General features: G+C 40.4%; 1 protein-coding gene across 3 annotated transcripts in view; it reads right to left on the reverse strand.

Annotated features, from left to right (window-relative positions):
- Window positions 1-27,430, reverse strand: part of DSE (dermatan sulfate epimerase) — a 522,935-nt gene that overhangs the window by 193,610 nt on the left and 301,895 nt on the right. For all 3 annotated transcript variants that reach the window (XM_044063585.1, XM_044063594.1, XR_006363718.1), the window contains one exon: window positions 17,932-18,185. In XM_044063585.1, coding sequence (XP_043919520.1) covers window positions 17,932-18,185 — 254 coding nt within the window. The remainder of the gene's footprint in view (window positions 1-17,931; window positions 18,186-27,430) is intronic.

Below are 27,430 nucleotides of genomic sequence, written 5' to 3' on the forward strand. Positions count from 1 at the left end.
AGCCATAAGTTAAAGTTAGCTATAATGACTGTCCTTAAATAAGCATTCAGTCCACAGTTCACTTTTTCACTGACTGAATACAGCAGCAGTTTCTGCAGCCCAAAAATGAAGGCAATACATGTCATTTATTGGCTAGGGAGAGAGGTCGATTGAGGAGATGGTGTTTACTTAATGAATCAAGTCTAAATTCATGGCTTATGAACTTAATTAGGAAAACATCTTGTGTAAACTTATTAAACCAGATTCAAGAACCTTTTAAGCACATATTCTACTTGAAATATGTGTCATTCTTTAAATAATGTTTAGTTTCTACATTACAGATTAACATTAAGAGAATTTAAATGGAATACATAAAAAGGTATAGAAGTATACATTTCTAATAAGTACTTTTCCCAGTATATCATCTACTAAAATATTTTTCAGTACCTCATGTCTTTATGTGAGCAAATATGTGCAGTCAGTTGCACTGTCTGGCATGATTCTTTAAATAAATGTTACATTCAACCAAAATATTCTGCATTTCATCTACTGAACTAAACAGACATAAGCAGTCAATTACATTGCCTGACATCACTGTCTTTCTGTCTGAGCAGTACAGACAAACCAAGGGACTGCTTATGTCTGTTTAGTATAGATAAACCAAAATAAAGCATGTCTAATCGATAACATATGTTCCTCTACAATTTGCATTTAGAAAAACGAGTGTTTATTGAAAGAATTGCCCTTTCCTAATGTCTAAAAAGGTATTTAAAGTAATTAAAATGTCATTGCTCTTGAATCTGATCCTTGCAATTTTTCATGGATGTCCACATTATATTCACATTCCTGTATGAAAATAATTTAAAATGGACTACACTGAATGAGTTCATTAAAGGCTGTGGTATTTTAACAAGCTATGTCTTGCAATTAAGTAGCTAAGTTGAATGAAATCCTAGTAAAATAAACACAAATGGTAGACCTTTTTGATGACTTGAAAACATTCATGCCAGTATTTGACTTGTACTAAACCTTGTAATTATAGTCTGCATTCTTCCCACATCTGCAGATATTACTGCATTTAACAACTGCTTCCTTCTCCATTTATATCTTCATCCCAACATGAAAGTGAAATATCTTTGTAGTACAATTATCTTCTACAGCTGGATTTACAGCTGAACAACCAACATTGCCTTTCTGATGTATTCTGTAACGTTCATCGTGGTCAGTGTTGCAGTACTGATTCCTCAGTCTTCCTGCTACGCAGAAGCCCATGTCCACCCCGATTTCCAGAGTCATTGCATTATTCCTAGTCAACGGGCATTTGAAGACTGACATCCAAACATTCATATGTTCATAGTTTCATAGGAGATTACTAGGCTAACAGCTTAAAATCCATTACAAGCCAAGCCAGTATAACCCCCTTTTACCCAATATATGGCCCCTAGGGGCAGGAGGATGGCATGGATTTGTGCCTGTGCCTTGAGTACCATACAGATCACCCCTGTCTATTAGGGACACAGGCACTTACCCAGGTGTGCATTTGTGATTCCCCATACACTGATCCAAACTGCATTTGAAGAGGACCAGGGAAGGGCTGTGCTTAATGGGAATAGGAAGCCTGTTCCAACACAGGAGAGTCTCTGACACATATATCTGTCTATCCAGTATGTTTTGTTTGAGTCAGTGACTAATGTTTGATCTCTAGATTATAGTGACCCTCATGCTGTTCAATTTGTGGATGTGTAGCAGTTCCATCAGGGCTGGATTTGTGAGTACCTTGCACATTAGGCAAGGGGCATCCCATAACAGTCAGTAGGAGACAGAGCAAAGAGACAGGGCTTTTAGTCTTTCGGCATAGGACATCTTGTTTACTCCCTGTATTTTCTTTGTGAGGAACCTTTGAAGTCACTCCAGCTGTAAGTGCTTAATCAAGTACATGCCAACTATTGTGTTATACTTGATTATTGCTCTAATGAGGGCTGAATACAGTGGGACTATAATTACCTTTTATCTGGGTGCCATACCCTTGCTTAGAAGTTGTGTCACATAGAAGGACTTCCTCACCACTGTGGACACATGGAAGTCAAAGTTCAGGCTACTATCTATCTGTGTACCTAGATCTCTCACCTCTATGTCTACTCTTAGGGGTATGCTATTGATGTTGTTATTTGCAGGGATATTTGACTTCCCAAAGGGTATAATAATACATTTAGTTTTAGGCCATAGTTCTGGCACAAATCATTTGTCTGACACAGATCCTCTTGAAGGATATCTACATCACTGGGGAATTCAATGACTGCCCTCAGCTTGCAGTCATCAACAAACTATATCATCCAGAGGCCTTCCACATTACCCTTGACTTCAGAGAAGTATATTCCGAACAGCAGTGGGCCCAGCACTGAGCCCTGTGGCACACCACTAGTAACTAACCTCTTGCTGAATCTGGATTCATCTACTTTAACCGCGTGTCCTGTCTGTGGGCCAACTGGCTATCCATCTGGTGATGTAGGGATTTATGCCTAGTTTTGGGAGTTTATTTATAATACCTGGTGGGAAATTGTGTCAAATGCCTTGGGAAGGTCAAGGTAGGCTGTATGTACTGTTTTACCCTCATCCATGGCCTTAGTTACTTTCTCAAAGAAATCCACCAGATTCAGTAGGAATGACCTCCCCTTGACAAAGCCGAAATGGGTTGGGTCCAAAGTCTAGAGGTTTCCAATATCATTATTTATCAGGTCTATGATTATTCTTTCTGTGACCTTACATGTAGGATTAGTCAAACTCATGGGTCTGTAATTTTCAGAGTCACCCTTTATGCAAAGGGATGACTGTTGCTTTCTTCCCAACTGCTGAGACAAAGCCAGTCTGGAGGCTGTGGCTAAATGGAGATCCTAATGGGACTGATAAGTCCTGATTTAAACTGTTTAAGAGGCAACCTGCCTGGTGTATCCTCAGACCCATTGAAACCATGTTTTTAACTTTTGAGAGCACAGTGCAACCTGTTTTTTTGGTGATAATTGGCAGTGGAGTGGTGGAGGGTATTTCTTGGGGGAGAACTGAGGGTAATAGGGAGGTGAAATTTTGAATTTGTCAGACAGCAGATTTACTATGTCTTCTGGCTGAGTATATGTGATGCCATCTACAACTAATTCTGTACATTTTGGGGAGTTGTCCTTAAGACTGCAGACATAACTGAAAAATGCTGTATGGTTATCCTTAGCTTTGGAGGCTATTTTCACCTCAAAATATGCTTTTGAGTTCCCTGATCAGCTTGTTTAGACTAACAAGGGAGTTTTCATTATGTTGTGCACATTCTCTCTTACTTCTCAATGGGATTTTCTTTCTTTTGTGTACAACCTATTAATATCAGGGGTCCACCAGAGTGGCTTGTTTTTGAGGTTTAACCTGGTTTTAGTTTGGTCTGGTACTGCCATTTCTATGTAGTTGTTGAATATGGTCATACAGGGCTTTTGTGTATGCCTCTGCATAGGTTTATGTGTTTTCTGTATTTGGGGAGCTTGGAAACTAGCTATGCTGTCCCTTAATAGCAGTTAATTTACCTTAGAAAAGTTCTTAAAGTTGTGGGGGGTTAAGGTATAAAATGAGTGCCATTGGCAAGTCACAAATTCAGACCTAGACAGGAATTATTTTTTTGGATACACAGATTCAGTGCAATAAAAAAGCCTTCCTACCTCAGGACAAGGTTTCTTACCTCACAAACAATCTCCTCAGCCTATTACCAAGCCAGACAATCTCTGCAAGGGAATACCTAAAGGCCTTGGAATACATGGCATCCTACATTTAATGGTACCCCTGCCTAAAATGCACATGGGAAAACTCCAGTGGTTCCTAAAAAATATTTGGGAAAAGCATTCTCACCTCCTGGAATCCCTGATGCCTCTTCCCCTCTCCTTGAAAAATGAATTGTTCTGATGGAAAGACACTATACTGCAGAATCCTGGGGCAAACTTCTCCCTGCCAGAAGCAGACAAGACTATCACCACAGACAATTCAAATATTACATGGGGAGCACACTTATGACCCCTGAAGGTGCAGGATATCTGGACTCCAGAACAAAGAATGCTGCCATAAACCAGAAAGAGATGATGGTAGTCTGCTTTGCCATCAAAGCTTTCCAGTACAACCTGAACCAAGAATCCTACCCCTAATCCAGTCATGCAATGGATATTTAGTTGTCCTTCCTTGTGACTCTCAGCGAAGACAAATATTACATTCTTCCACAAATGATAGACCTAATCACCCAGCTAAATGGGTCTGTCATTTATCCTCACCAGTCCTCTCTCAAACTAACAACATGGAGGATTAGTTTTTGACCCCTAATAATGCAAACTACTCTACAAAAGTGCTAACTATCCTGAGAGAGGCAAGAAAACACAATTTCAGAAAATCATACTTATCCAGATGGAAAAGTTTTCTCCTCAGTGCAAGAACAAAGACATTAGTCCTCCTCATGCGGACAGAAATCTAGTGTTGGAATACCTTTTAGGATTGTATCACTGGACCTTTATTATTCGAGTATTAAGGTGCATGCTTCAGCCATCTCTGCCTTTATTTCTTGCTTCCCCTCACTTATCTATTTATTCTCTTCCAGACCTGAAACAATTCCTACAAGGAGTCATACATGTAAAGCCAACAGGAGAAGCCCTGTCCCTACCTGGGATTTAAAGTATTACAAAAACTCACATTGCCAACTTTTGAGCCAGCAGCTTCTGCTCCTCTAAAGATGCCCGCTTGGAAGACCACCCTACTGAAAACCATCACATCAGCCAAGAGCTACAAGCCCTGATGTGCAAAGAAGCCTTCATTGTGTTTCACAGGGAAAGGGTAACCATAGCAACTAACACCTCTTTTATGACCCATGGTAGTATCAGAACTCTCACTGAATCATACTATTCACTTGCTGATGTTCTTTCTAAACCCACAGAATAAGGCCGAGCAAATCCTGCAATCCCTGGATATGCACAGGGAGATCAGGTGTTACCTTGACAGGACAAAGTTCTGTAATAGAGCAGAGTAAGTACTAGTGGCCTTTGCAGGAAGGGAAAGAAGGCAGACCAGTCTCCTAACAGACTCTCTCTAAATGGATAGCTAACTGCATCACCTTCTGTGATGCCCATCATGGTAAGCAAGTACCAGCCCATGTCATGGTGCACGGGACACAGTGCAGCCACCACTGCCTTCCTTAAAGGTGTCCCTTCAAAGGCCGTTCTGGAAGCTGCCACATGGACATCTGTCCACACCTTTACTAAACATTACCATTTAGCCAATGCCTCTAGGGCTAGGGCAGATTTTGCTACTTCTGTACTACAAAGCCTGCTTTCTTAGGGCCCATTAGACAGCCTGCCCCCTACCTTTTAGCTTTGGGAGCCCTCTCAAGAATCAGTACTGCAACACTGACTATGAAGAACATAGTACAGTCATGCCCCACTTACTATAACTGTAGATGTTTGAGTAGGTTAATGCTGCAGTACAAACTCCCACCCTCCTATCCCACTATCAGACGGCCTCATCCCAGTACTTAGGGGGTAGGGATAGTTTATCTAGCAGGTAGTCCTTATTCACTAAAATAACCTACTTCTATTATTACCCCAAGGTTGAAACTGTCCTCTATCCTGACTAAAGCTATGATAGGGTCATGCTGTCCTCAGGCATCAGACTGTGTTTCTCTGCCTAGAAAGATCTGAAGATCATGCCAACAGATGGCCCTCTTACACCCTGATGTCTGGGCATCTGTCTTAAGATTTCTATTGGCTAGGGATGATGCAAAGACTCTGGAAATTGGGCCAGTCACAGGCTTCTCCATAGCATGCCAGGAAAACTCTGGAATCATTCAGTACTACAAGACTGATCTACTCGAATATCTACAATTATGGTAAGTGGGATACGGCTGTACGTTCTGTATCCTGTTTGAACATTACCACTGTAATCTGTTATGCATATGTGTTAATACTGTCATATCCCCAACCATTTTTTGTTTGTAGAAGTTTTTCATGATTAAATTATGTTATTGTCTTGTCATTAAATCAGACGTTGCATTATCACAGAAGCTGTAGTTCAGTCTCCAAGGCTGAATTACTTGGAAGAGAACAAAAAGGTGTTTTTTTAAACATTTTTCATTTCACTCAAGTGTGTGTGACCTTAGAGGTAGTATATATATATATATATATATATATATATATATATATATATATATAAAGAGAGAGAGAGAGAGAGAGATCAGGAGTGTAGTTGTAAAGGTAAGAGGATACAAACCCCAGTAAAAAAGGAACACTGTTTTAGAATAGTGTGTGTGTGTGTGTGTGTGTGTGTGTGTGTGTGTGTGTGTGTGTGTGTGTGTGTGTGTGTGTGTGTGTGTGTGTGTGTGATACTTCATCTAAGGAAGATGGAATACTAGCTCAGATATTTTTGCACAGTTTTGCTAACTGATATACATCATCACAATGTCAGCATTATCAGATGGACTGCATTAGCACTCCTAGACATTTCTAAGTTGCAGTCCCTAGAAATACACATGCTAAAAATAATGAGAGCCTTTTTGCTCTATACTGGGAAATCTAGTCCCAATTTTACAAAATTGGCATGCACCTCATATTGTTAACAGCCTAAATTCAGGGCCCCACAAGTTGTTCATCTCAATCAGCACAACTGCTTAACGTTTTTACCCGGAAAAATGCACTAGAAATAGCTATGTGCGGAAACACATAACTATCATGAAATAAACTCATACATCATAATAAAAATTGTGTTACAAAATCAGATACTCTTCCTACAAAATATAAAGCAGGCAAACATTTATTGATCAGCTTAATTAATTCCTTAACTTTGCAGTATGTGGCTGGGAGTAATTGTTAGGGGTGGTGATTATAGTAACAATTATACAATGACTGCTAATTACTATTCAAAAATGAGCACATTGATTGGACAGCCCAAATAGCTTGCCTGTTGTAAATCCAGTATATATACCAATAGAAAAAAGTCCGGCTGCTGAAGTATCAGTGAGGGGGCAGACTTTCTATTGGTATATGCTGAGGGACAGAGCAAAATATAGGAAAAATCAGGTACATTCTGCAAAACTAAATCAGAAACATACCTGATTTTCCTTGTATTTCTGCACTGTCCCTCACAAAATCCTGTCAGTAAAAAAAAAAAAGACAATTGAGATTTTCTCTTCCCTGTTACTTCGCCTGCACTGTGCTGATGTACTGTGCAAGAGTGGGAATGTAAGTGGCATACACATGTGCAGCACATCAGCAAACAAGGAAGAACATGGAGGAATACCACAGCATTGTTTTACAAAGAGATTATTTAAGAAAGCTAAGCAATATCGTTCTTAAATAATGTCATTGTATAATAGCAATAACCCATACCTGGATGTGGGTATCACATGATTTACCAACGATTGGCTTCATTTTATCACTCGGGCTTTGCCCCATATTCAAATCACTCCAGCTGTGGGTAAATCCTGTGATACCCACATCCACTCATGGGCCATTGCTAAAATAAACCACTGCTTAATATAAGTGTTTCATCTGCTTCGCTCCTGCCCCATTTCCAAATCATCAAGGAAGTTAAAACATTATATGCTCATATTCACATCCATTTTTCACATCCACAAGGACATAAAAAGATGTATGTTTTCTACAATGGATACAGAAACACCTTATAACTCTGAAAAGCACCCAGTAATACTCCAGGTTCATGGTTCTACTCACTGTACCCATTAAGTCTCAAGTTTCCCAACCAACTTTTTAAAGTCTTAAAACACATTTATTCTACGGTCTAATTCTTCACTTGCTATTTTACCAAGCGCTCCCACAATTACATTAATACTACTAGCCACCAGGCTTATATTAAACACACCCAGACCTTACATTCCCATCTTGCTCCACTAGCCACCAGGCTTATATTAAACACACCCACACCTTACACTCCCATCTTGCACCATTATTTAAATAATCCTTATAATACTCTTCTTCTAGTTAATAAATAAATGTCTCTCACTTCGCACAAACATTCACCTTGTAGTTAATAGACTATGTCCCCACATTTCCCTACTGTCACTTCCATCTTTTACAACCAGCTCTACCATCTTCAAAACATCCAGTCATCCTTCTGCTCTTGCCATGCAGCTCAGTCTCATTAATACTGCAATTCCACCACTTTTGTCTATAGTACTCAGATGAAAACTCATTTTCTGTCTTTTTGACTATTGACACCCAAAACCTACACCCTCCCACAATAGCTCAAGTCTTTAGTTAGAACCCTCCAAACCTTTGTAGATCACATCATCTCCATCAACACCCTAACCTCCCCCTTCCATTTCCATCATTGTCCCACCCTCCAGTTTCATTCTTCCTCAGTACAAGTATCCTTCCTGTTAAACACATATACTCTCCCATATATGTAGTCAGCTCTCCATCCCCTTCAAGTTCCTAACATGTGCCATTCACATGACATGCCTAACCCACTTCCTTCTCCTTCAAAACTTTGAAGAGTCCAAACCAGACCCCCTGTGCTTACCATACAAACTAAAAAACTCACAGATCAATGTGGATCTCATTAGTGTAGACAGCCTTCTAAACAAATCCACTCATTTCTCTTCCAAACAAAACATGTATGGTTGATATCCATTGATCCTGACCCTAAATCAGACAACCCTGACTTATCATTTCACTTAAAAGGCTACAAGTATCCTTTCAATACTACACCAGGTAACAGGGTGGGGGACTGTTCTACTTGTCAGAGAAGACATACCCATAACTTGCAAAGGTCAAAAGACTTCAATAAATTACCTTCATCTTACGTGACTAGCTTTTTTCTCTTCATGACAAATGCTGCTAATCACTCGTCCTTGTCAAGCCCCGTATCCCTTCATTCAATCCACTCCCAACTTAACAGACTCATCAACAACATTCTAAAATTACAAACCCTAAAACCAAGATAATATTCCTGGGTGACTTCAACATACACCTTCTTAAACCCATAAAATCAGACATTCATGACTTGACTTCTTTGCTTCTGACACCCTAACTGAATTGGTTAAAGATTATACTAGACTAAACTTCATTACAGAGAAGACTAGACTATTTCTAGACCTAGAAATAACAAACATCCCTAATAAGATATTGCAAGTCAGTACACTTCTCCCTTGAGTTACTGAACACTGCCCAATTGCCTAAATTAGTGAAAATTATCAAAACCCTATGTGATAAACTCGTGCAAACTAACTGAGAATCCCTTCTACCAATTCATCATTTTTCTACCATAGCTAAGATTCTTATCAATACTCAGTTAAATATCCAAGACAAGTACTTCCCCCAAATCTCAAGACTCATATCCCAACCTAATAAGCAATGGGTTACTAAAGAAATTAAAGCCCCTTCCAAACTGACAAATGTAGCCTTATGTTATTGGAGTGCTTTCTCTTCCATAGATAGCAGGCAATGAAAAACCTGGCTAAAAAGGCAACTAGAAGATATTCTATCAGGCAGCCCAATCTCCCTCCATAATCTACTGAAAATTCTAAAGTCTAGTAAAAATAAAAGGCCACAGCAAAGCAAAAGATCTTTCTAACAGGGCTGCATCCTACCTTTCAAAGGGTGGCACTTACAGGCAGCACATGACTCTAACCACATGCTCATCCTTCCCCACTTCATCCAAAACACCCAGTCCCCTCCATTTCCCATTATAAAGTTGAGTTCTGTCCTTCAAAGCAATAAAATCTAAGGACATTGAAATATTCCAAAAGAAAATCCCCTCTAATGCTCCTATTGGAGCTAATGCCCCCCACCCCTTATTCATTACTGTCTGTCAGAATGACATCATCCATTATTATCATTATCATAAGCAACCCCCCTTTTCCCTTATTTTCTACAGGGGCTAAGGGTGTTGTATCAACCATCGCCATCTCTCTTGATTCAATGCCACTCTCCTACCTTCGTCAGTCATGTCTGACTGTTGCAGGTCTTCTCTCACACAATTCATCCATCTCTCTGCTGGATGCCCTCACGTCCAAATGCCTTCTTCCTTTCTGTCGCAGTCTTCTTCACCAGATTGTCTTCTGGTTTCCTGCACATGTGCCCGAACCACTATAATCTGTTCTCTTTAACATTTTTTACAATTGAAGCTACTTTACCTTTTGCTCTGATGTCATTATTCCTTAGTCTGTCCCATAGTGTGCATCTTACTACTTGTCTCAGGCACTTCATCTCCATCACCTCTAGCTTCCTCAACTGTTCTGCCTTTACTGCTCAAGTTTCTGTACCATACAGTAGTACTGGTTGCATCACTGTTTTGTACACCTTACTTTTCAGCTTCTTTGGCATTCTTCTGTCATACACTAAACTTGACACTCTGTGCCATTTGGCTGCAGCCTCTATGATTCTAATTTTGACCTCCTCATTCAGACTTCCGTTCTCCTCAACCCCCTAAGATACTTGAAGCTGTTAACTTGTTCCACTATTTTCCCTTCAATCTTAGGTTTCACCTTCTTCTGATTTACCCCATTTGCTGCCATTACAGCTCTCTTGCTTATACTCAGTTTAATTTCTTGTGTCATCAGTTATGCATTCCGCTCCCTTATCTTTTGCTGAAGTTCTTGCTCAGAGTCTTCCTGTAATGCTACATCATCTGCGTATGGCAACTTTGTTGAACTGTCCCCTCTGACCTGTTTGCTAATGCAGTTCACCAGTAAGAACAGCGGTGAGCTCAGAAACGAACCCTGATGCACACCCACTCCCTCTTGGAACCCCTCTGAAAGTCAAACACTGTTGGTAATTGAGTCATTGGGTCCTAGTACATAGCCTGCACTATTTCTACCAATGTTTCTGGGAATTTGAACCATTGCAGGACTGCCCAAATTAACTTTTTTGGGACCTTGTCATATGCTTTCTCCAAGACTAAAAGTGCCTCATTTGGACTCTTTCCTCATCTCTGGCTTCTCCTCAGATATCTGTCTCACTGCAAGCACTGGGCTGGTTGTGCTGCATCCTTATCCGAATCTGAGCTGCTCATCTCCATTCTTACTTTCTACTAATCTGCACATTTGTTTAGCACGCACCCTTCCCAGAACATTCATGCAGTCTGACAGGAGTTTGATACCTCTGTACTTTCTGCAGTTGTGGATGCCCCCTTTGTTCTTGTACACTGACACTTATTTGCTTTATCTCCAATCATCTGGTTATGCTTTTCTCTCCTTACTGCTATGAGTACCCTCAAGAGCCATTTCTCCCTAATCTCACCCAATATCATGATCATGTCTGCTGTGACATCATCTAATCCTGCTGCTTCCCCTGACTTCCTTTTCCTTAGTGCTGTTTGCACTTCTCTAGGGTGAGCTCATCATATGCTGCATCTGTGGAAGTACAGCTTCTTTGGGGGTTTCTTCATTCAGAAGCTGCTGGAAGCACTCCTTCCATCTGCCTTTGATTTCCTGTGGACTGGTGAGCATGTTTTTGCTGATATCCCTTCTGAAGGACGTCTGGGTATCTTCATTATCCATCTGTCTTTGCTTTTACTGTGTCACTTTCTGGAAGCTGGTAGAGTGCCTGCAATGCCCTGTTCTTTGCTATTGCAACTCCTTTCTTAGCTTCTGTGCTAGTCAACTAGTATTCCTTCCTAGCCTCCTCCATCTATTCTCTTTCACACTTTTTCCTGCACTCCTTTTGTTTGATGACTTCCTGGACTTCTGCATTTCACCACCAGCTTTCCCTATGTACTTTGCTTCCATACCTGGCTGTGCCACAAATCTATTCTAGAGTCCTTATGTGTGCTGCTTTGAGACGCTGCCATTCTTCATCAACTCCACCTATTTCCTCTTCTTCCTGAGGAGACAGAGCCCAGAGTAATTCCTTGGACAATTGTGCATTGTCTCCAGTCAACATCCAGGTCTTCAGCCTTGTCTCTGTTGACCTTAGAGCCTTCTCTGACCACTGCTTGCAGCAGACTTTGTGCTGTGGGCTGACCATTTCACTGAGGATGACTTTGCAATCACTGATTCTACCCCATTCCTTTTTCCTTACTAGGAGGAAGTCTACCTGAGTTGCAAGTTGGCCACTCTCGCCACTCTTGTATGTGATCTTGTGACTGTTGCTCTTGCTGAAACATGTGTTGGCTACCATCAAGCCATTTGCCAGACAGAAGTCTAGAATGGCCTGTACTTCTTTATTCATTTTGCCTCACGTATGTGGACCCAGGCAGTTCTCATATCTGTTCTGCCTGTCCCAATATGAATATTCATATCCCTATTATCAACACATACCCATGCTTTCCTGCTTTGTCTAGTAGGTCCTGCAGCTATTACCTGAATCCACTCTTTCTCACTGTCACAACCCATGCTATGGAGCATAGGCTAAGATTACGAATACTGTTCTATCCTTACACTGAAGTCTGATTGCCATGAGCCTATCACCAATTCCAAAGACATCCCTCAGTGTCTTTTGAAGACTCTCCCTCACCAAATTCCTTCACCATTTCTAGTCTGTCCTTCTCCTGATTAGTAGAGTCTGGATTCCAAGCCAAGTGCCTCTGCTGCACTGCCCTTCCATCTTGTCTCTGGGATACAGAGGATGTCCAGCTTCCTTCTTATCATCATGTTATCCACTTCCAAGCTGCATCCTGTCAGTGAACCTGCATTCAGTGTAGCAATCCTTATATCTCATGTTTGTCACATTGATTGGTTTTATGTCCAGCTTTCACTCAACAGAACTTGTTATCTAAAAAGCATGTAAACTATTTTGAAAACTCTACATATTTTTTTATTCTTCTTGTTTTGTTATCTCCACATTGTAACCTTCTTTTTCTTCCAACATACTTTGTTCTCTCCTTTTTTTCTGTTTTCCTTCTCTCATTGTTTGTCATGGCGTACTATATATCATCTTTGCTTACTATACCAGACAAGAAATGCCTTAATTTATATTGTAAGTCTTACGAAGCACTGAACGCCAAAGTTTGTACAAAACAAGGGTTTATTATACCAAATCAGAAGAAAATAAAAACAACTAGCTCATTTAGTTTAATATGGTTGTTTACTTAGTCTGAAATGTACCTTTAATTAAATGCTTTATAATCCGTGTATCTAGTCCACTAACAGCCTCTCCATCCACAGGCTGCTAAAATGATAAATCACAGATAAGGATCCTTGTAAAAGTAGAAAACAGGAAACGGACTCCTTGCACCAGCAGACAAAGATGATAAAACTTAACGCAATTTTATTATTTTATCAAGCGTTTTCGCCACCAAAAATTTGTGGCTTCTTCAGAGAGAAAGTTTTTAAAACAAACATCCATTTTAAAACGCGCACTTTATAAATAACCACCACAAAGGAAATGACATCACAAGGATAAGCATTATCACATATTCCTACATACTTAAAAAATTAACCACATCAAATTAAAAGTTAATTATACCACTATTTGATCACTAGTTAATCTATAGTGTACGTGGCCTTCTGTGAGTGCTGTCCTTCCTTTTATATAGGTAAGACCGATCGTAGACTTCGTGACCGAGTTTACGAACATATGTATGCGATAAAGAAAAAAATTGACACTAATGCTTTAGCAAAGCATGTTGACAGTTTCCCAGGCCATAGTTTTTCATTTATGGCCATTGATCAAGTGTCAACTAACATTCGTGGGGGTCCCATTCCACTACTTTTAGAAACCCGCGAGTTAGAGTGGCAGTTAAGAACTAATGCCTTTTGCCATCCAGGGCTTAATGAAAACTGTAACATCTCTGCAGTATTGAAACTAAGAAGTTATTTAAGGTAGGGTCACCAATAGGCTGTACATAGTTTTGCTCTGCCCTTGGTTTCTGGCTGTTTATAACTCATCTCCTGTAAGTGTTTGTGCATCATTGTCTAAAGTATAATTACATTAATGACTTTTTCAGGTTCAATAGTTATTGTGTACTGTGTTCATGGTAAAGCCTTGCCCTGTTCCTTAGAATGCTTTTAAAGAACTGAGTGTTTTTACACTGAGTATTTTAATATAAAATATTGTAATATCATTACATTTTTATATAATTGTTGGGTATTATAACCAAATAGTGGTATAATTAACTTTTAATTTGATGTGGTTAATTTTTTAAGTATGTAGGAATATGTGATAATGCTTATCCTTGTGATGTCATTTCCTTTGTGGTGGTTATTTATAAAGTGCGCGTTTTAAAATGGATGTTTGTTTTAAAAACTTTCTCTCTGAAGAAGCCACAAATTTTTGGTGGCGAAAACGCTTGATAAAATAATAATATTGCGTTAAGTTTTATCATCTTTGTCTGCTGGTGCAAGGAGTCCGTTTCCTGTTTTCTACTTTTACAGTGGTTTGGTTCTTTTCACAGATAAGGATCCTGCCAGGCCTTCCCTTCAACCAAAGACTGATAGATTTTTAGCTGACTTTACACAGATCACATCCACAATGAGCGCCAACTGACCTGTCAGGTTCATTGAATCTTTTGGTCAGAGTCCCTGCTGTGACCCAGGATGCCTCTCCAGGTGAGGAGACAATTGATATTCCAGTATGGTCCAAGAATTTGTACTATCAAGGCAGAAATGCCCTTGCAGCTCAATTGCCCTGCAACGTCTATGATCCTGTTTGCCTTGAGCAATCAACCTGCTTGGTAACCCTTTAAAATGTTGAGGTCACTACAGGGAGCCCCAAAACGTAGAGATTGATTTGCCGAAGGGTTCACATTTAGTTTAAGCTCAAGGTGCCATTTCTCAGACTATTTCCTTTTTTCTGAGATAGAGTGATCTTGGAGTTTGTATATATAAGTTTGGGGTTTGGGTGCTGCAAAAGGAAGTTTTAAGAAGATGAACTATTTTTGAGACTCATTCCGGTCCTGTGTTTTTTATTTTTTTTGGTTATCCGTACTGTGCATTTCAGGTGTCAACATTCCAATAGAGAGTCATCCTGCTTTTATACAGCACTAAATAAGTAAATGACATTCCATTAATTAACTAGTAGAATTGATTGCCTTACTAAAGTTCTGTGAGAATTTTATCAGCACAAATCTCTTTACAAAGCTCTAAATGCACATTTCACATTTGTCCATACACAACCCACTTACAAATGGGTATTTCACATTTTTCCCTACACTAGATTTTACAGTATCTATTAAAATGTCATGTCTTTATGTCTGACTCCTACAACACATTTTGTGTAGTTTTTGCTGGGTGTTCCTTAGATAAAACTACCTTAGGACTCTCTGCCTTTAGATGTTTTCCCATTTTAATGATTGTTTTATGGATGCTTGAATCACCTAAGTGAATCTCAATTGACAACCTGTTCATATATAAGTACTAGGCAATCAGTCTTCAGACCATTTTAAGCTTAGCTAAATAAATCCTATTGAAAATGTTCCCTCTAGCCTCAAGAAGGGCAAGACAAGATAGACTGGGAGTGATTTTGAGGGTCCCCATCTAATTATCTAAGTTTACCTTGAAGGTGGTAAGGGTGCTACTCTGCTTGACATGTAGTGGAAGTTTGTTTGAGAGGTGAGGGATGCATTGAGATATATATCTGTCTTGCCAACATGTCTTATTTATCTGCTGATGAAGCTTTACTTCCTTTATCAAGTACTTGATGTACTGTTAGTTCTGTGAAGGAATAGGAGATCAAATAGAGGTGGCTTTTACATGGCATGAAAGGCTAGATATAGATATCCATGGAGGAGTCTGTAAGAGACCGAATACAGAGAAATTGCTGCCAGTCTGTCCTGATAATTAAATTTTTGTGGAGACTGATCTTTTTAGTTTTCAATCTCTGAGGTCTCTCAAGTTGTGTGATATGTTTAGATAAATGCATGCCAAAAGGCACATTATATTCATTAATGGGTCTGATAAGATATGAGTAAAGAGGAATTAAGACTTCTTTAGATCTAGTGGAGATGCCTTTGGAAATTAGATGGGCCAGATAAAAGTCTTTCTGAACTACTCTGGAGACATGATGGTCAAATGATGGGGAATCATCAACAAGAGTACCCAGATTTCTTACACAGGCTGCAGGGGTGCATCTCCTATATGGTAAGTGAAACTGTTTTGTATACCAGAATGAACTATGCTACATTTTTTTTACATTTAATTTGAGATCATTGTCCTTGTACCAATTGTTAACATGGTCTAAGCCATGCTGGAGTAATTGTGAGTCATTTGAAGATCGAATAACTCCCAATTTACAGTCATCTACAAACTGAGGTAACCATAGGCCAGAAGTGCTGGCCTGAAGGTCTGAGAAATATATGCCAAATAGAAGAGGGTCCAAAGCTGAGTCTGTGGTATACTACTGGTGACTGTTTTCCTTTCAGAAGTAGCACCTGCTACTCTAACCACATTGGTTCTGTCAGACAACCAGTTAGCTATCCATCAAGCATGTTCAAATCTGAAACCATGGGTGAAGTGGGGAATTTACAAAACGTGAATATTCACACCCATCTGATGAAACAGGTTTAACTAGGATTCACGTAAAAGAAAATCATGCAATTAAATGCTCTTGTTAACATATACCTTCTAAGCTTTTTTTAATTTTGATAAAATTGCTTAAGTGTTCACTGTAGGTGTTTCCTATTAAAGGAATTCAGTAATTCCAGTATGTCTACTTCTAATATGACAAATTGAAAATATGAGTCTGTCTACATTTTTTGAATGGTTTGTGATCTACTTATGAAATATCATGCACAAACTATTGAAACTCAATTCAGCAAAACACCAATTTTGTACACATCAAAATTTATTTTGTTCTGTCTGTAATCTACTTTATAACGTCTTTGTCTTTGTTACTGAATTGATTGTGTCATGGATTTAGTGATGCATTCAGTTATGCTCAAATACATGTAATGCATTAGATTTTATTTTCTTCTGCCAATTGAAATATTCTTTTTATATTTTTGATAATATTGTGTATTCACATTGTTACTTATTAACAGCTATGTCCCTGTTCAAACCCTGTTTAACAGCTATGTCCCTGTTCAAACCCTGACTAAAACTTTCTCTGTCTATTTTCATCATAATCATTCTTCCCAGGCTACTTACTCACTTTATTGCCACTTTAAGGCCTATACCTTCTACTTGCACTTATTGTACCAAAGAAAGATGGATTGGACATCTTTCTGTCTCTTTGAAGTTTCTGCCCCTCTACATGTCTCTTTGATGAGTTTCTGCCCCTCTACCTACTCTCCCAATCCTGTTTTTAACTAGTCTGTTCTTCTGTTCCTTACTTATAACTTTGAGATGGGAATCTCCCATATCCTTCTGAATACTTTCTTCCCACAGTGCTCACAAAAAAAAAAAAAAAAAAAAAAACACAAAGGATTATCTTATCTTATATTTTGTTCTATTTTTCTGTTCCATCATGTATGTTAAATTAACTTAAACACTTGTTTTAGTCTGACAAGCTATCTGTATCTAAAATTTAATGTTCTGTAACTGAAAAGCATATACAGTTAGACTAGCCCATGACATATATACAGTTAGACTAGCCCAGTCAACAAATGTAAAATAAATAAAATAAATAAATAATAATAGTTGTTATAAAATGCTTAAGTAATAGTTACTTTAATAAATCATAAGTTGAAGTTTGTGAAAAGGGTGTTTTACAATGTATATTTATTAGACTCCTTGGTGTACATAAATGAAGACTCGTGTAACTAATGGGAAACGTGGCCTAAAGTCCTGAAATAAACAATAACAAATCAGTAGCAGTACAAAGATGGAGATCTAACATTGTTATGACTTAGTGCCACTGTCAAAACAGACTATGTCCAACCACCACTGGTTAGAGCTTTGGCAAAAAGCTGTATCTCCAGTTTTATATGCAGTATTTGACTCATTTGTTTCAGAACTAAATGTCATCATAAGCAGTACAGATATTTAAAAAAAAAAAAAACAAGCACACAAAGGCTGACTTGCATGGCATTACATATTTTATAAAAATTGCATACCTTGATTCATAAGCACCAGACTTCCTGTGAGAAGAGCAACGCAGTTTGTAGGCTGATGATTGTGAAGGTACTGAAAACCCCATCCACGACTGTACGATACATCATACATGTACCTGGAGGCATTGGCAATCACTTCAAGGAATCTCTCCTGTTGATGCTTGCTAAGGGAGTTGTACAGGAAGTCATAAGCTGTAGCAAATCCAACCAAGGAATGAGCGAGAGGAACTTCATCCCAAGGGGCATCTTTTACCAGCCTGCAAGATACAACAGAAGTATTTCTTAATCAGCTGTGCATAATGCCATCACTCATCAAATGACTGCCATTATAAAGCACCATTATTAACATTCTGTAGTCAGACAGGTAAAACGGATGTCAACGAATCAGCATCATTGCTAATTCTTAAAGTCAGTATTAAGTCAACACATTGAGGTGTAATACTACATTTCTTTTTCTGGTGAGTTGTAATGTTTGAAAAGTGCCATTTGTAATTAGTACACACCTGATTAATAACTAAACAAATAATTACAGGTAGTGGCGGAAATGTTGAAAAGTTATCTGCCAGCAAACTGAATAATTACAAAGTAGAAAAAAGATTATTGAAACGGTTTCAGTAGTAAACTTTGGAAGTACTGATTGTTTTAACTTTTAGGATTTATAGCACATTACTGTATCATTTAACAGTACCTGTTATTAGAGGTACTATGCATACCTCTCAATCTCATAGAGCAAGAAATCTGGACAAAGCCATAAACAAAAGTGGGACAAAGGACCAAAGATAGGGACAATTTTTAAATATTGCTCTTACACTTAGAAAGTTGATAGATTAACAGGTTTTTGCATTGGCATTACTATTCTGAAGGTTTTGAAGTCTGAAACTCAAATGTCTGTCATTATTTTCTAACTTCAGTCTTTAATGATTTTCCACTATTTTGCCAGAAAATCACAATTTTATGAAAAATGGACTAAAAATATGAGGCAAAAAATCTGGAATGCTGCGAAAATCTGTACAGTTGAGAGTTATGCTGTGGTCTCTCCAGCTGCTGCATGTGCTTTGTGAGGTACATGCTGAAAGGGGCATTATAGTCAATAATGGGTCTTATAAGGGAAGAATACAGGGATGTTATGACCTACTTGTCCCTGGATGAGACACTAATGAGGTGGGCCATGTAGACAGCTTTCCATACAACAGAGGCAATATGGTGGTCAAAAGTCAGTTTTTTATTAACCTGTATTCCCAAGTGCCTCACGACTGACTGACTGCTTATTGCCTTATTATCAATATAATAATTTGTGGGGACATCACTCTCCCCAAAAAGGATGATGATGCATTTATGGCATTCAGTTTGAGGCCATGTTTCTCGCACCAGTCACTTGTTTGGGTGGGACCCTCTTGGAGGATGTCCACATCATTAGGGGAATTAATGACAGCACCCAGATTGCAGTCATCTACAAACTTGGTCAGCCATAGTCCACTAGATTTGGCCTGCACCTCTGAGAAGTATTTCCTAAACAGCAAAGGCCCCAAGACTGATCCTGGGGTACACCGCTTGTTACGGGTCTACTACTTGAAGTGGTTGCCCCTATTTGGGTTCTATCAGTGAGCCATATTGTTATTCAAAAGGTATAGATATATATGGTTTCTATATCTAAAGTATATATGATTTTTGTCTGGTGTTACTGTATGCTTGTGTTAACACCAGCAAGTATTTTCTCTCTAATGTTCATGTTTAACAAATAGCTGCTGACAGACAAAAAAAGCTTGTCCACAAACAAAAAATGTTGGGACACTGAGATGATGCAGTACATTTTCTTGGCCCAACCAAAGTTTTACAGTTAATTAAGCAAAGTTGTTTACGTTATATCACTTCTGTTCTGCAGTTTTAGACCTCAGCTTTGCCAGCTTAAAACCAGCAGACATGCTATTCCTGTATCCCTTTGGGTTCTGTATGGTACAGGGACAAGCTGATAATCATATATGGTTAGATAATGCTTCGGGTTATCTCCCTACAACCTAACATAGCATTACCTGTATCTACTAACATGAGCTGATATAACAGAGCTTATAAGCTTCTGTACAAATATCACCCCCTTACACATCTGCCAGAATCTCATAAAAATTATGAGCTGGTGTTGACAGCCATGACCACTGTCATAACCCGTCACTGTAGTGCTGCACATCTCATGTCCAAGCTATGAGATAGCAGGCCTGTGGCCTCTCAGTGTTAACCCCTGACATCCACACACACATGCCCTCTAAGCTTTCCATTAATCAAGTCCTTTCCAGCCTTGTGCACTAACAATATAGAAAGATTCATAAGGTCATTCATATATATAACCTTACTAATAATATTCAAATAGATTATTAAACAGTAAATATATCCCTAATGTAACTTGTTAATGTATTGAACATTTATATATGCCACAGTACCTTTAAACACCTAGAAAATGTTTATGTCAATGTGAAAGGCAATCTACCTGAAATCACAAATTTAGGATATGAGCAGCCTCAAAATCTGTCCCACTTTCACATTCTGGTGATTTGATCGGAGCTCACAATGCATAAGGTTTAGGAAGCTTTCTTTTAAAAAACTTTAACTCTCTTTTTCCTCTGAAGAAATATTTTTATAAAAGATACTACTGTGTTTGCTCTGTTTGTTTTAATCTTTTGTAATACTTTCAAATGTTAATTGTAAGATTTTTTTGCTGTTTTTTTCTGTTGGGAAATGGAAGTCTTAATACTGGCATGCACCCTGAAGGAGCCAGATGGAGAGAATGAGATGTTTATGTCCTGGTCTACACATCCCAAGCCAGGTTAGGGGTCTTAGCAATGGCAGATGAAAAATAGAGGTAAGCACTCTCAGTCTATGTAGCGCATGATAACACATATGCACAGGCTGCAGTGATGTCACAGTATGCTGTATATATAGATGGAGGAGGTGAAGGTTAGGACAAAGGGAAGAAGTCTCCCCTGTTGTCAGGATAGAAACACATCATGGTCCTGTTTCCCTTCTGCATTGCTGTAGAAGCTTTGAAGGGGCACCAAAAACAAAAGTGAAAAAAAAAAAAAGAAAAGAAAAGCCTCCCCCTCAAGTATAGTCATACCAACCCTGCTTTGTCTGTGAAAAGGCATCAGTAGATATATACATTTTTCTGAATGAGCTTTCTGTAGCATTTGTAAGAAAGGTACTTCTATTTTACTGAGACCAGGCAGTGTTTCCACAGGAGCAATCCTTCCAAAGCATCATCTCAAAGCAGTGTGTGTATCTGTGTGTGTGTGTGTGTGTGTGTGTGTGTGTGTGTGTGTGTGTGTGTGTGTGTGTGTGTGTGTGTGTGTGTGTGTGTGTCTTGGCATGTATATCGACGAGGTAAATAAAATGCAATTGATTTTATTTGTAGTTATGCAGTATTTGTTAATGAAATGTGTGCAGTGATCTGGAATTTTACTATCACAGTCTTGCACACCACAATCAGAAAAATCATAATCTGGAGACCATAATAATGAAAGATCAAAATGCTGAAGAAGACCAGAATGCCTAAAAATATAAAAACTTTAATCCCCCTAGCAGTTTGAACCCAGAAACAGATAATAACATGGATCATGCAGGGGAACAAGACCAGGAGTTGAATACTGTGGTCTTCATCATTTTGGTCTTCGATATTAAGGTCTCGGGAATATGAGTTTGAAGACTGTAGGCTTCAAGATTGTGTTAACAAACTGATTGGGATTATCTTCAGACATGTCAGTCATGAATGGGAGCATGCGGTGCGTGTAGCGGGTTATAATCAACATTACTGAACTTGGGGGTTTCTGTAGTTTTCAGTTTAAAATGTAATATACAGCTACCCTATGAGTTACATGCAGCTTGATAGATATTTGCAGTAAAATAAAGTACAACATTTCCTTTGGTTATATTAACAAACTTCTCACTAATGGCTGTCACAGAAAAGTTACTGCTTGCCATTCTAGATAATATTGCTGTACATTGCTTCTCCATTAAATACTGCACTGAGCACCTATGTCAATGGAAAATTGATTCAAAACTGCTGAATCATACACCAGTGTATGAACGCATACATAAATGCATGGAACTAGCCATACCCAACAGTACCAAGATGCTCTCCTCCAAAAAACAGAAGCCAGTCTAGTGGTCCCCTGCCATTAATAAACTCTACAACAGAAGGAAGAAACTGTTGCAGAAAAATGTGAACTCCCAAGACTGGAAAAACTCCCTTATTAGGCTCAACAAAAATGTGAGATCTCTCATCAAAACCTCTTAAGCCAGCTATGAAGGCAAAATTGTGGCAGACACTAAATACAACCACAAAGCCTTCTACAGTTATATCAAGAATCTCCTTGGCAATACCCAGGTTTGCTCTGAGTTACTGCAAATGGTACCTCCTATACTGAGCCAACAGATATTGCCAACATACTGGCCGACAGATTCAGTGACAACTTTACCCCTCTTTCTCCCTCTAAAGGACCAATCACAACACAGTACAGTTGTGTACACTTACCATAAATGTAGATGTTCGAGTGTATTCACTTTTTCAGGCATCACATTTGGGTTATCCCTGGCAGGGTAGCCCTCGGCAAGTCCAAATGCCACAGACGTAGTATATATGCATCAGTTGCTGTCACTTGAGGAGTGATGTCAGGTAGTCAATAGTATAAAGTAAGGCAGCCAATGCCATTACATCAGTTTTTCTTGCCCTAACCTGTCAGGAGCCACCAAAGTAGGAGGCCATGTTCTGGTGGAAGAACCCCACCAGTGGAAAATAAATACCAATATGTCCCTTGTAAGGAAAGGAGAGCAACAAGGAAGAATGGTAATAAAAGAAGAAAAAGAGACTAAAGGGGGATGGAAGGAGGGAGGGAAACCAGGACTGCAACAGTGAATAAACTTGAAGATCTACATTTATGGTAAGTGTACACAACTGTACTATTTTCTTGTGTTTCACTGTTGCAGTCATCATATTTGGGTAGATTCCCAAAGCTGTAGAAAGGGTGGAGGCAGTCAAGGAAGCTAGGGGCTGGCTAGGATGCCCTGCAAGACTGCAGAGGCAAACCCTGCCATGGATTTGGAGATTAGAGGCAGGTGGTAATGCTTGGTAAAAGTGTGAACAGATGTCCAGGTGGCAGCCTCCAGGATGTCCCTGGTGGAGACTCCTCTGAGGAAAGCTGCAGAGGTGGAGGCTGCTCTGGTGGAGTGTGTCCTGACACCCTTGGGGGGAGACTTTCCATGCTGTTTGTAGCAGAAATGGATGCAGTGTGCTATCCATTTGGAACTGGTTTGCTTGGAGATGGCTTTGCCTTCTTCCCCTGTAGCAAAGCTAACCAACAATTGAACAGACTTTCTGAAGGATTTAGTCCTGTCCGAATAGAATCTGAGCTGTCTGTGCACATCTAGAGAGTGAATAATCCTTTCCCCCTTGTTCTGGGGAATAGGAAAGAAGGTGGGCAAATGGTTGAGAGCCACACTGGACACCAACTTGGGCATGAATGATTGGCTAGTTCTGAGGGATACCCTGTCTGCATGGAAGATGATGAAGGATTCCTCAGCCATGAGTGCTTGCAGCTCAGAGACTCTTCTGGCTGAAGTGATGGCCAGAAGGAATGCTGTCTTCCAGGAGATAAATTTTAGCTCTTTAGAAGAAGCTGGTTGGAAAGGGGGCAGGGTGAGCTTTTCCAAGACAAAGTTAAGGTCCCAAGCTGGTGTTGGTGCCCTTTCGGGTTGCCTCAAATTGCTAGCTCCTCTGAGGAACTGTTTGATCAAAGGGTGTGAGAAAAGGAGTTCCTCAGTGGGAAAATTAGCAGAAATAGCAGAGGCATGAATCTTTATAGAGGAAAAAGAGAGACCACTGTGTAGTAGGTCAGCTAAGTAATCCAGGATGAGAGGGATGAAGGGCTGCCGTATTGCCTCCCTTAGCATGGATCCAGGTACAGAACCTTTTCCATTTATCTGCATAAGACTTTCTGGTGCAAGGACGTCTGGCCTCATGGATAACATCCAGAACCTGTTTACTGAGGATGGCAGATTGATTCGGGGTTAGGGAATAAGCCAAGCTGCGAAATCGAGTGTCTGCAATTGGGGATGCATGAATTCTCCTTCCCTCTGGGTCAGAAGGTTTAGAATCTGAGGAAGATGCCATGGAGGCAGCGGAGACAGGTTGCGCAGCAAGGGGTACCAGTGTTATTGGGGTCAGTCTGGAGCTATAAGAACCGTCCTTGGTTTTTCCTCACTTATTTTGAGCAGTACCCTGGGGATGAGAGGTAGGGGAGAAAAGGCACAGACTGATAGACTGACCCAGGGGAAGGTCAGGGCATCCACTTTCCAAGCCATGCAGTGATGCTTCCTGGTGCAGAATTTCCTGAGCTGATGGTTGGTGTGGGCGGCAAAGAGGTTGACCTTTGGGGTTCTATATTTCTGAGTTATGAGGGTGAAGGTACTTCTGTTGAGTTACCACTCGTGTGGGTCCAGAAAGTTTCTGCTTAATTGGTCTGCCAGAGAGTTGAGAGAGCCTGATAGGAATTGTGCTAAAAGGTGTAGTTGCAAGGAAGGGGCTGTGAGCCAAAAGGTCATGGCCAGCCAGCATAGAGGGTTGGAGTGAGTCTCTCCCTGCTTGTTGATGTACCACATCACAGTGGTGTTGTCTGTTTTGATCAGGAGAACCCCTGGCGAGAGAAGGGGTTTGAAAGCTATCAAGATGTTCTGCAGAGCCATCATCTCTTTTTGATTGATGTGCAGAGGGTTTTGCTGTGGGCTCCATTGGCCCTGTATGCACCTGCCATTCAGGTGTGCACCCCAAACATAGTCTGATGCATCTGTGGTGAAGGTCTGGGTGGTGGGGGATGGGGACAAGGGCAGTCCCTTGTTGTGGGAGCATGCTGTTGCCCACCAAAGAAATTCCTTTCTGAGACAAGGAATTATAGGTAGAAGAGTTTCCAGGTCTTGAGAGTGTTGACACCAAAGGCTTTTTAGGTACCACTGACATTTCCTCATATGCAGTCTGGCATATGGAATGAGTAGTATGCAAGATGCCATGAACCCCACAGCTTACAGGATCTTCCTTGCAGTTAGCTGGAGCCTGGTGGCTAGTTGAGAGAAGTAGGCTGTCAGGAAAATTTGTTTCTCTGGTGTAAGGTATGCCATCTGGGATGCTGTGTCCAGACTTGCTCCCAGGAAGATTATCCTTTGGGTGGGCACCTGTTTGGATTTCTTTTCATTGATTGTGTACCCTAGGGAGGTTAGTAGGGTCTTTACAAAGGCCAGGTTCTTGAGCAGCTTTTCCTGGCTGTCTGCCTGAATAAGGCAGTCATCTAAGTAGGGGTAAATTTGAATATTTATTTGTCTGCAAAAGGCAATGGCCAGAGCCAGACATTTTCTGAAAACTCTGGGAGCAGTAGATAAGCCAAAGGGAAGCACAGAGAACTGAAAGTGTTGAGATCCTTCCCTGAAGCGGAGATACTTCCTGCATGATTCCCTGATAGGAATGTGGAGATAGGCCTCTTTTAGATCTAGGGTGGCTAGCCAAGCATCCTTGGAGAGCATGGGTAGCAGCTGATGGAGTGTGAGCATTTTGAATTTTGGGATCACGAGGAAGGTGTTTAGAATAGATAGATCAAGGATGGGGCACCAGGTGCCCTCTTTTCTGAGCACCAGGAAGAGTCTGGAGTAGAAGCCTTGGCCTATCTGTTCTGCAGGAACGTGCTCTACTGCTTTCATAGAGAGCAGGGAAAGGATTTGCTTTTGAGCCTCTGCCCACTGATTTAGTGGTAGATCTGGGAACCCTTTTGGGGTTGGAAAGGTATGGAAGGAAAATTTAAATCTCTGAGACGCAATGTTCAGAACCCATTAGTCCTTGGTAATGGTAGCCAGGTGCTTGAGCGAAAGGAGAGTTTTCCTCCTAGGGGTTGGGGTGGTGAGGCATTGTGAGTTCTTACCATAAGGGGGTTGCTTAGAACTCCCTGGTTTTGAAGTGGAGGTAGTCCACTGCTTAGATCTCTGCATCACCTGGGGCTGCTGTCTGGGTGGGTGGTCTGTTTCCACTGGGCCTAGGCTGGGCTGGTTTACTATGAGTATAAAAGGACCAGTGCTTGGAGGGACATTGCCTGCTGAACCTAGGGGGCTGGACCTGTAAGAAATCCTTAACTGTTTGCATAGATTTAGCTTTTTCTTCCATCTTTTTTTAAGACCTCTTCTGCCTTAGTGCAAAAGTGCAAAGTTATCTTTGTGCAAGGGGGCATCCAACAATTTAGATTTGACATGGCCTGGCAGGGGTTGTTCCTTAAGCCATGCATGTCTTCTAATGATCCAGTGACTGCTGCCCTGCAAGAACCTCTAGGTCTTCAAAACCACAGTGCAAAGTGTGTTTAGTTACTTGACTTGCAGAATGCAGTAAGTCTTGTAAATCTTTAGATTCTGCCCTAGCAGGAAAGGAAGAATTTTTTTGTTTAAGGAGTTCCAAGGTATGTTGCTGAAATTTCAGCATATGGAACTGACAATTTAGTGCCCTGATAGCAAGAGTAGCTGAGGTGTATACTTTTTTACCCCCTCTGTCCAATGCTTGGGAATTCCTGTCTGAGGGGGTGGGATTCTTAGCAGAGGTTGCTTTAATCCTTTTTAGCCCTTGAGAAATGACCTCAGGGTCAGCTGTTGAATTTTTTAAAAAGATATTTGTGTGAGTCATGGACTCTATAGTATCTGTCTGGTTTTCTGGGAGTAGGAGGTAGGGCATCAGGTGTCAAGCTGGATTCAAGGAAAACATCATCCATAACATCCAGGACTGGGGGGATGGCCAAAGGTCTGTGTTGTGCAAGATCAAGGAATTCCCTGAGTTTCTTTTTAGACTGAGGGTAGTCCTGACTCTCCCACTGGAAATGCTCCCTTAAAGTATGCAGGGCTTCCCCAAAGGAAAAATCCTCTGGGGAGAGAGACTGAAAGAATGGAGTCCTCTGCGTCAGAATCCTCATAAGTGGAGAGGTGTTGCATGTCTTCATAGTCAGATGCATCAGATTCATCTGACTCTTGTTCAGACAAAACTACAGAGGACAGATCTTTTTTCCTTTTTAAGGGGGTAGCTTGGCTTCCCCTGATCAGCATGATAAGGTCTTCTGCCATTTTAAGCATTTGAGACTGAGGCAAGGTAGCAGGCACCTGAGACTGAGTCATCAGTTTCTTGGGTGTGGTTCAAACCCTGGGCCTAAGAAACTCAGTCGTTTCTGAAAGAATGGTAGTTGTGTAAGAAGACATCAGTTTGTGTTGAGATTCGGTGGTGTGAAGGACTTCCTCGGAAGCTGGTGCCTGCTGAGCAGCTCCGGACCCATCCAAGGTAGAGATGACCACAGGATCCTTAGTCGAAGAAGAGTTTTGCAGCATACCGGACTCCGAAAGGGTCTCAGTAGCAGCCTGTGAATCATCTGAAGTGGGCATCAGGGGCTGCGAAAGCACCTCACTGAGTACCGGAGGACTAATAACTAGCTTAATGGAACAGTCGTCG

The sequence above is a fragment of the Protopterus annectens genome, chromosome 1.part0 (assembly GCF_019279795.1).
Source record: "Protopterus annectens isolate FY-2018-M chromosome 1.part0, PAN1.0, whole genome shotgun sequence".
NCBI lineage: Eukaryota > Metazoa > Chordata > Ceratodontiformes > Protopteridae > Protopterus > Protopterus annectens.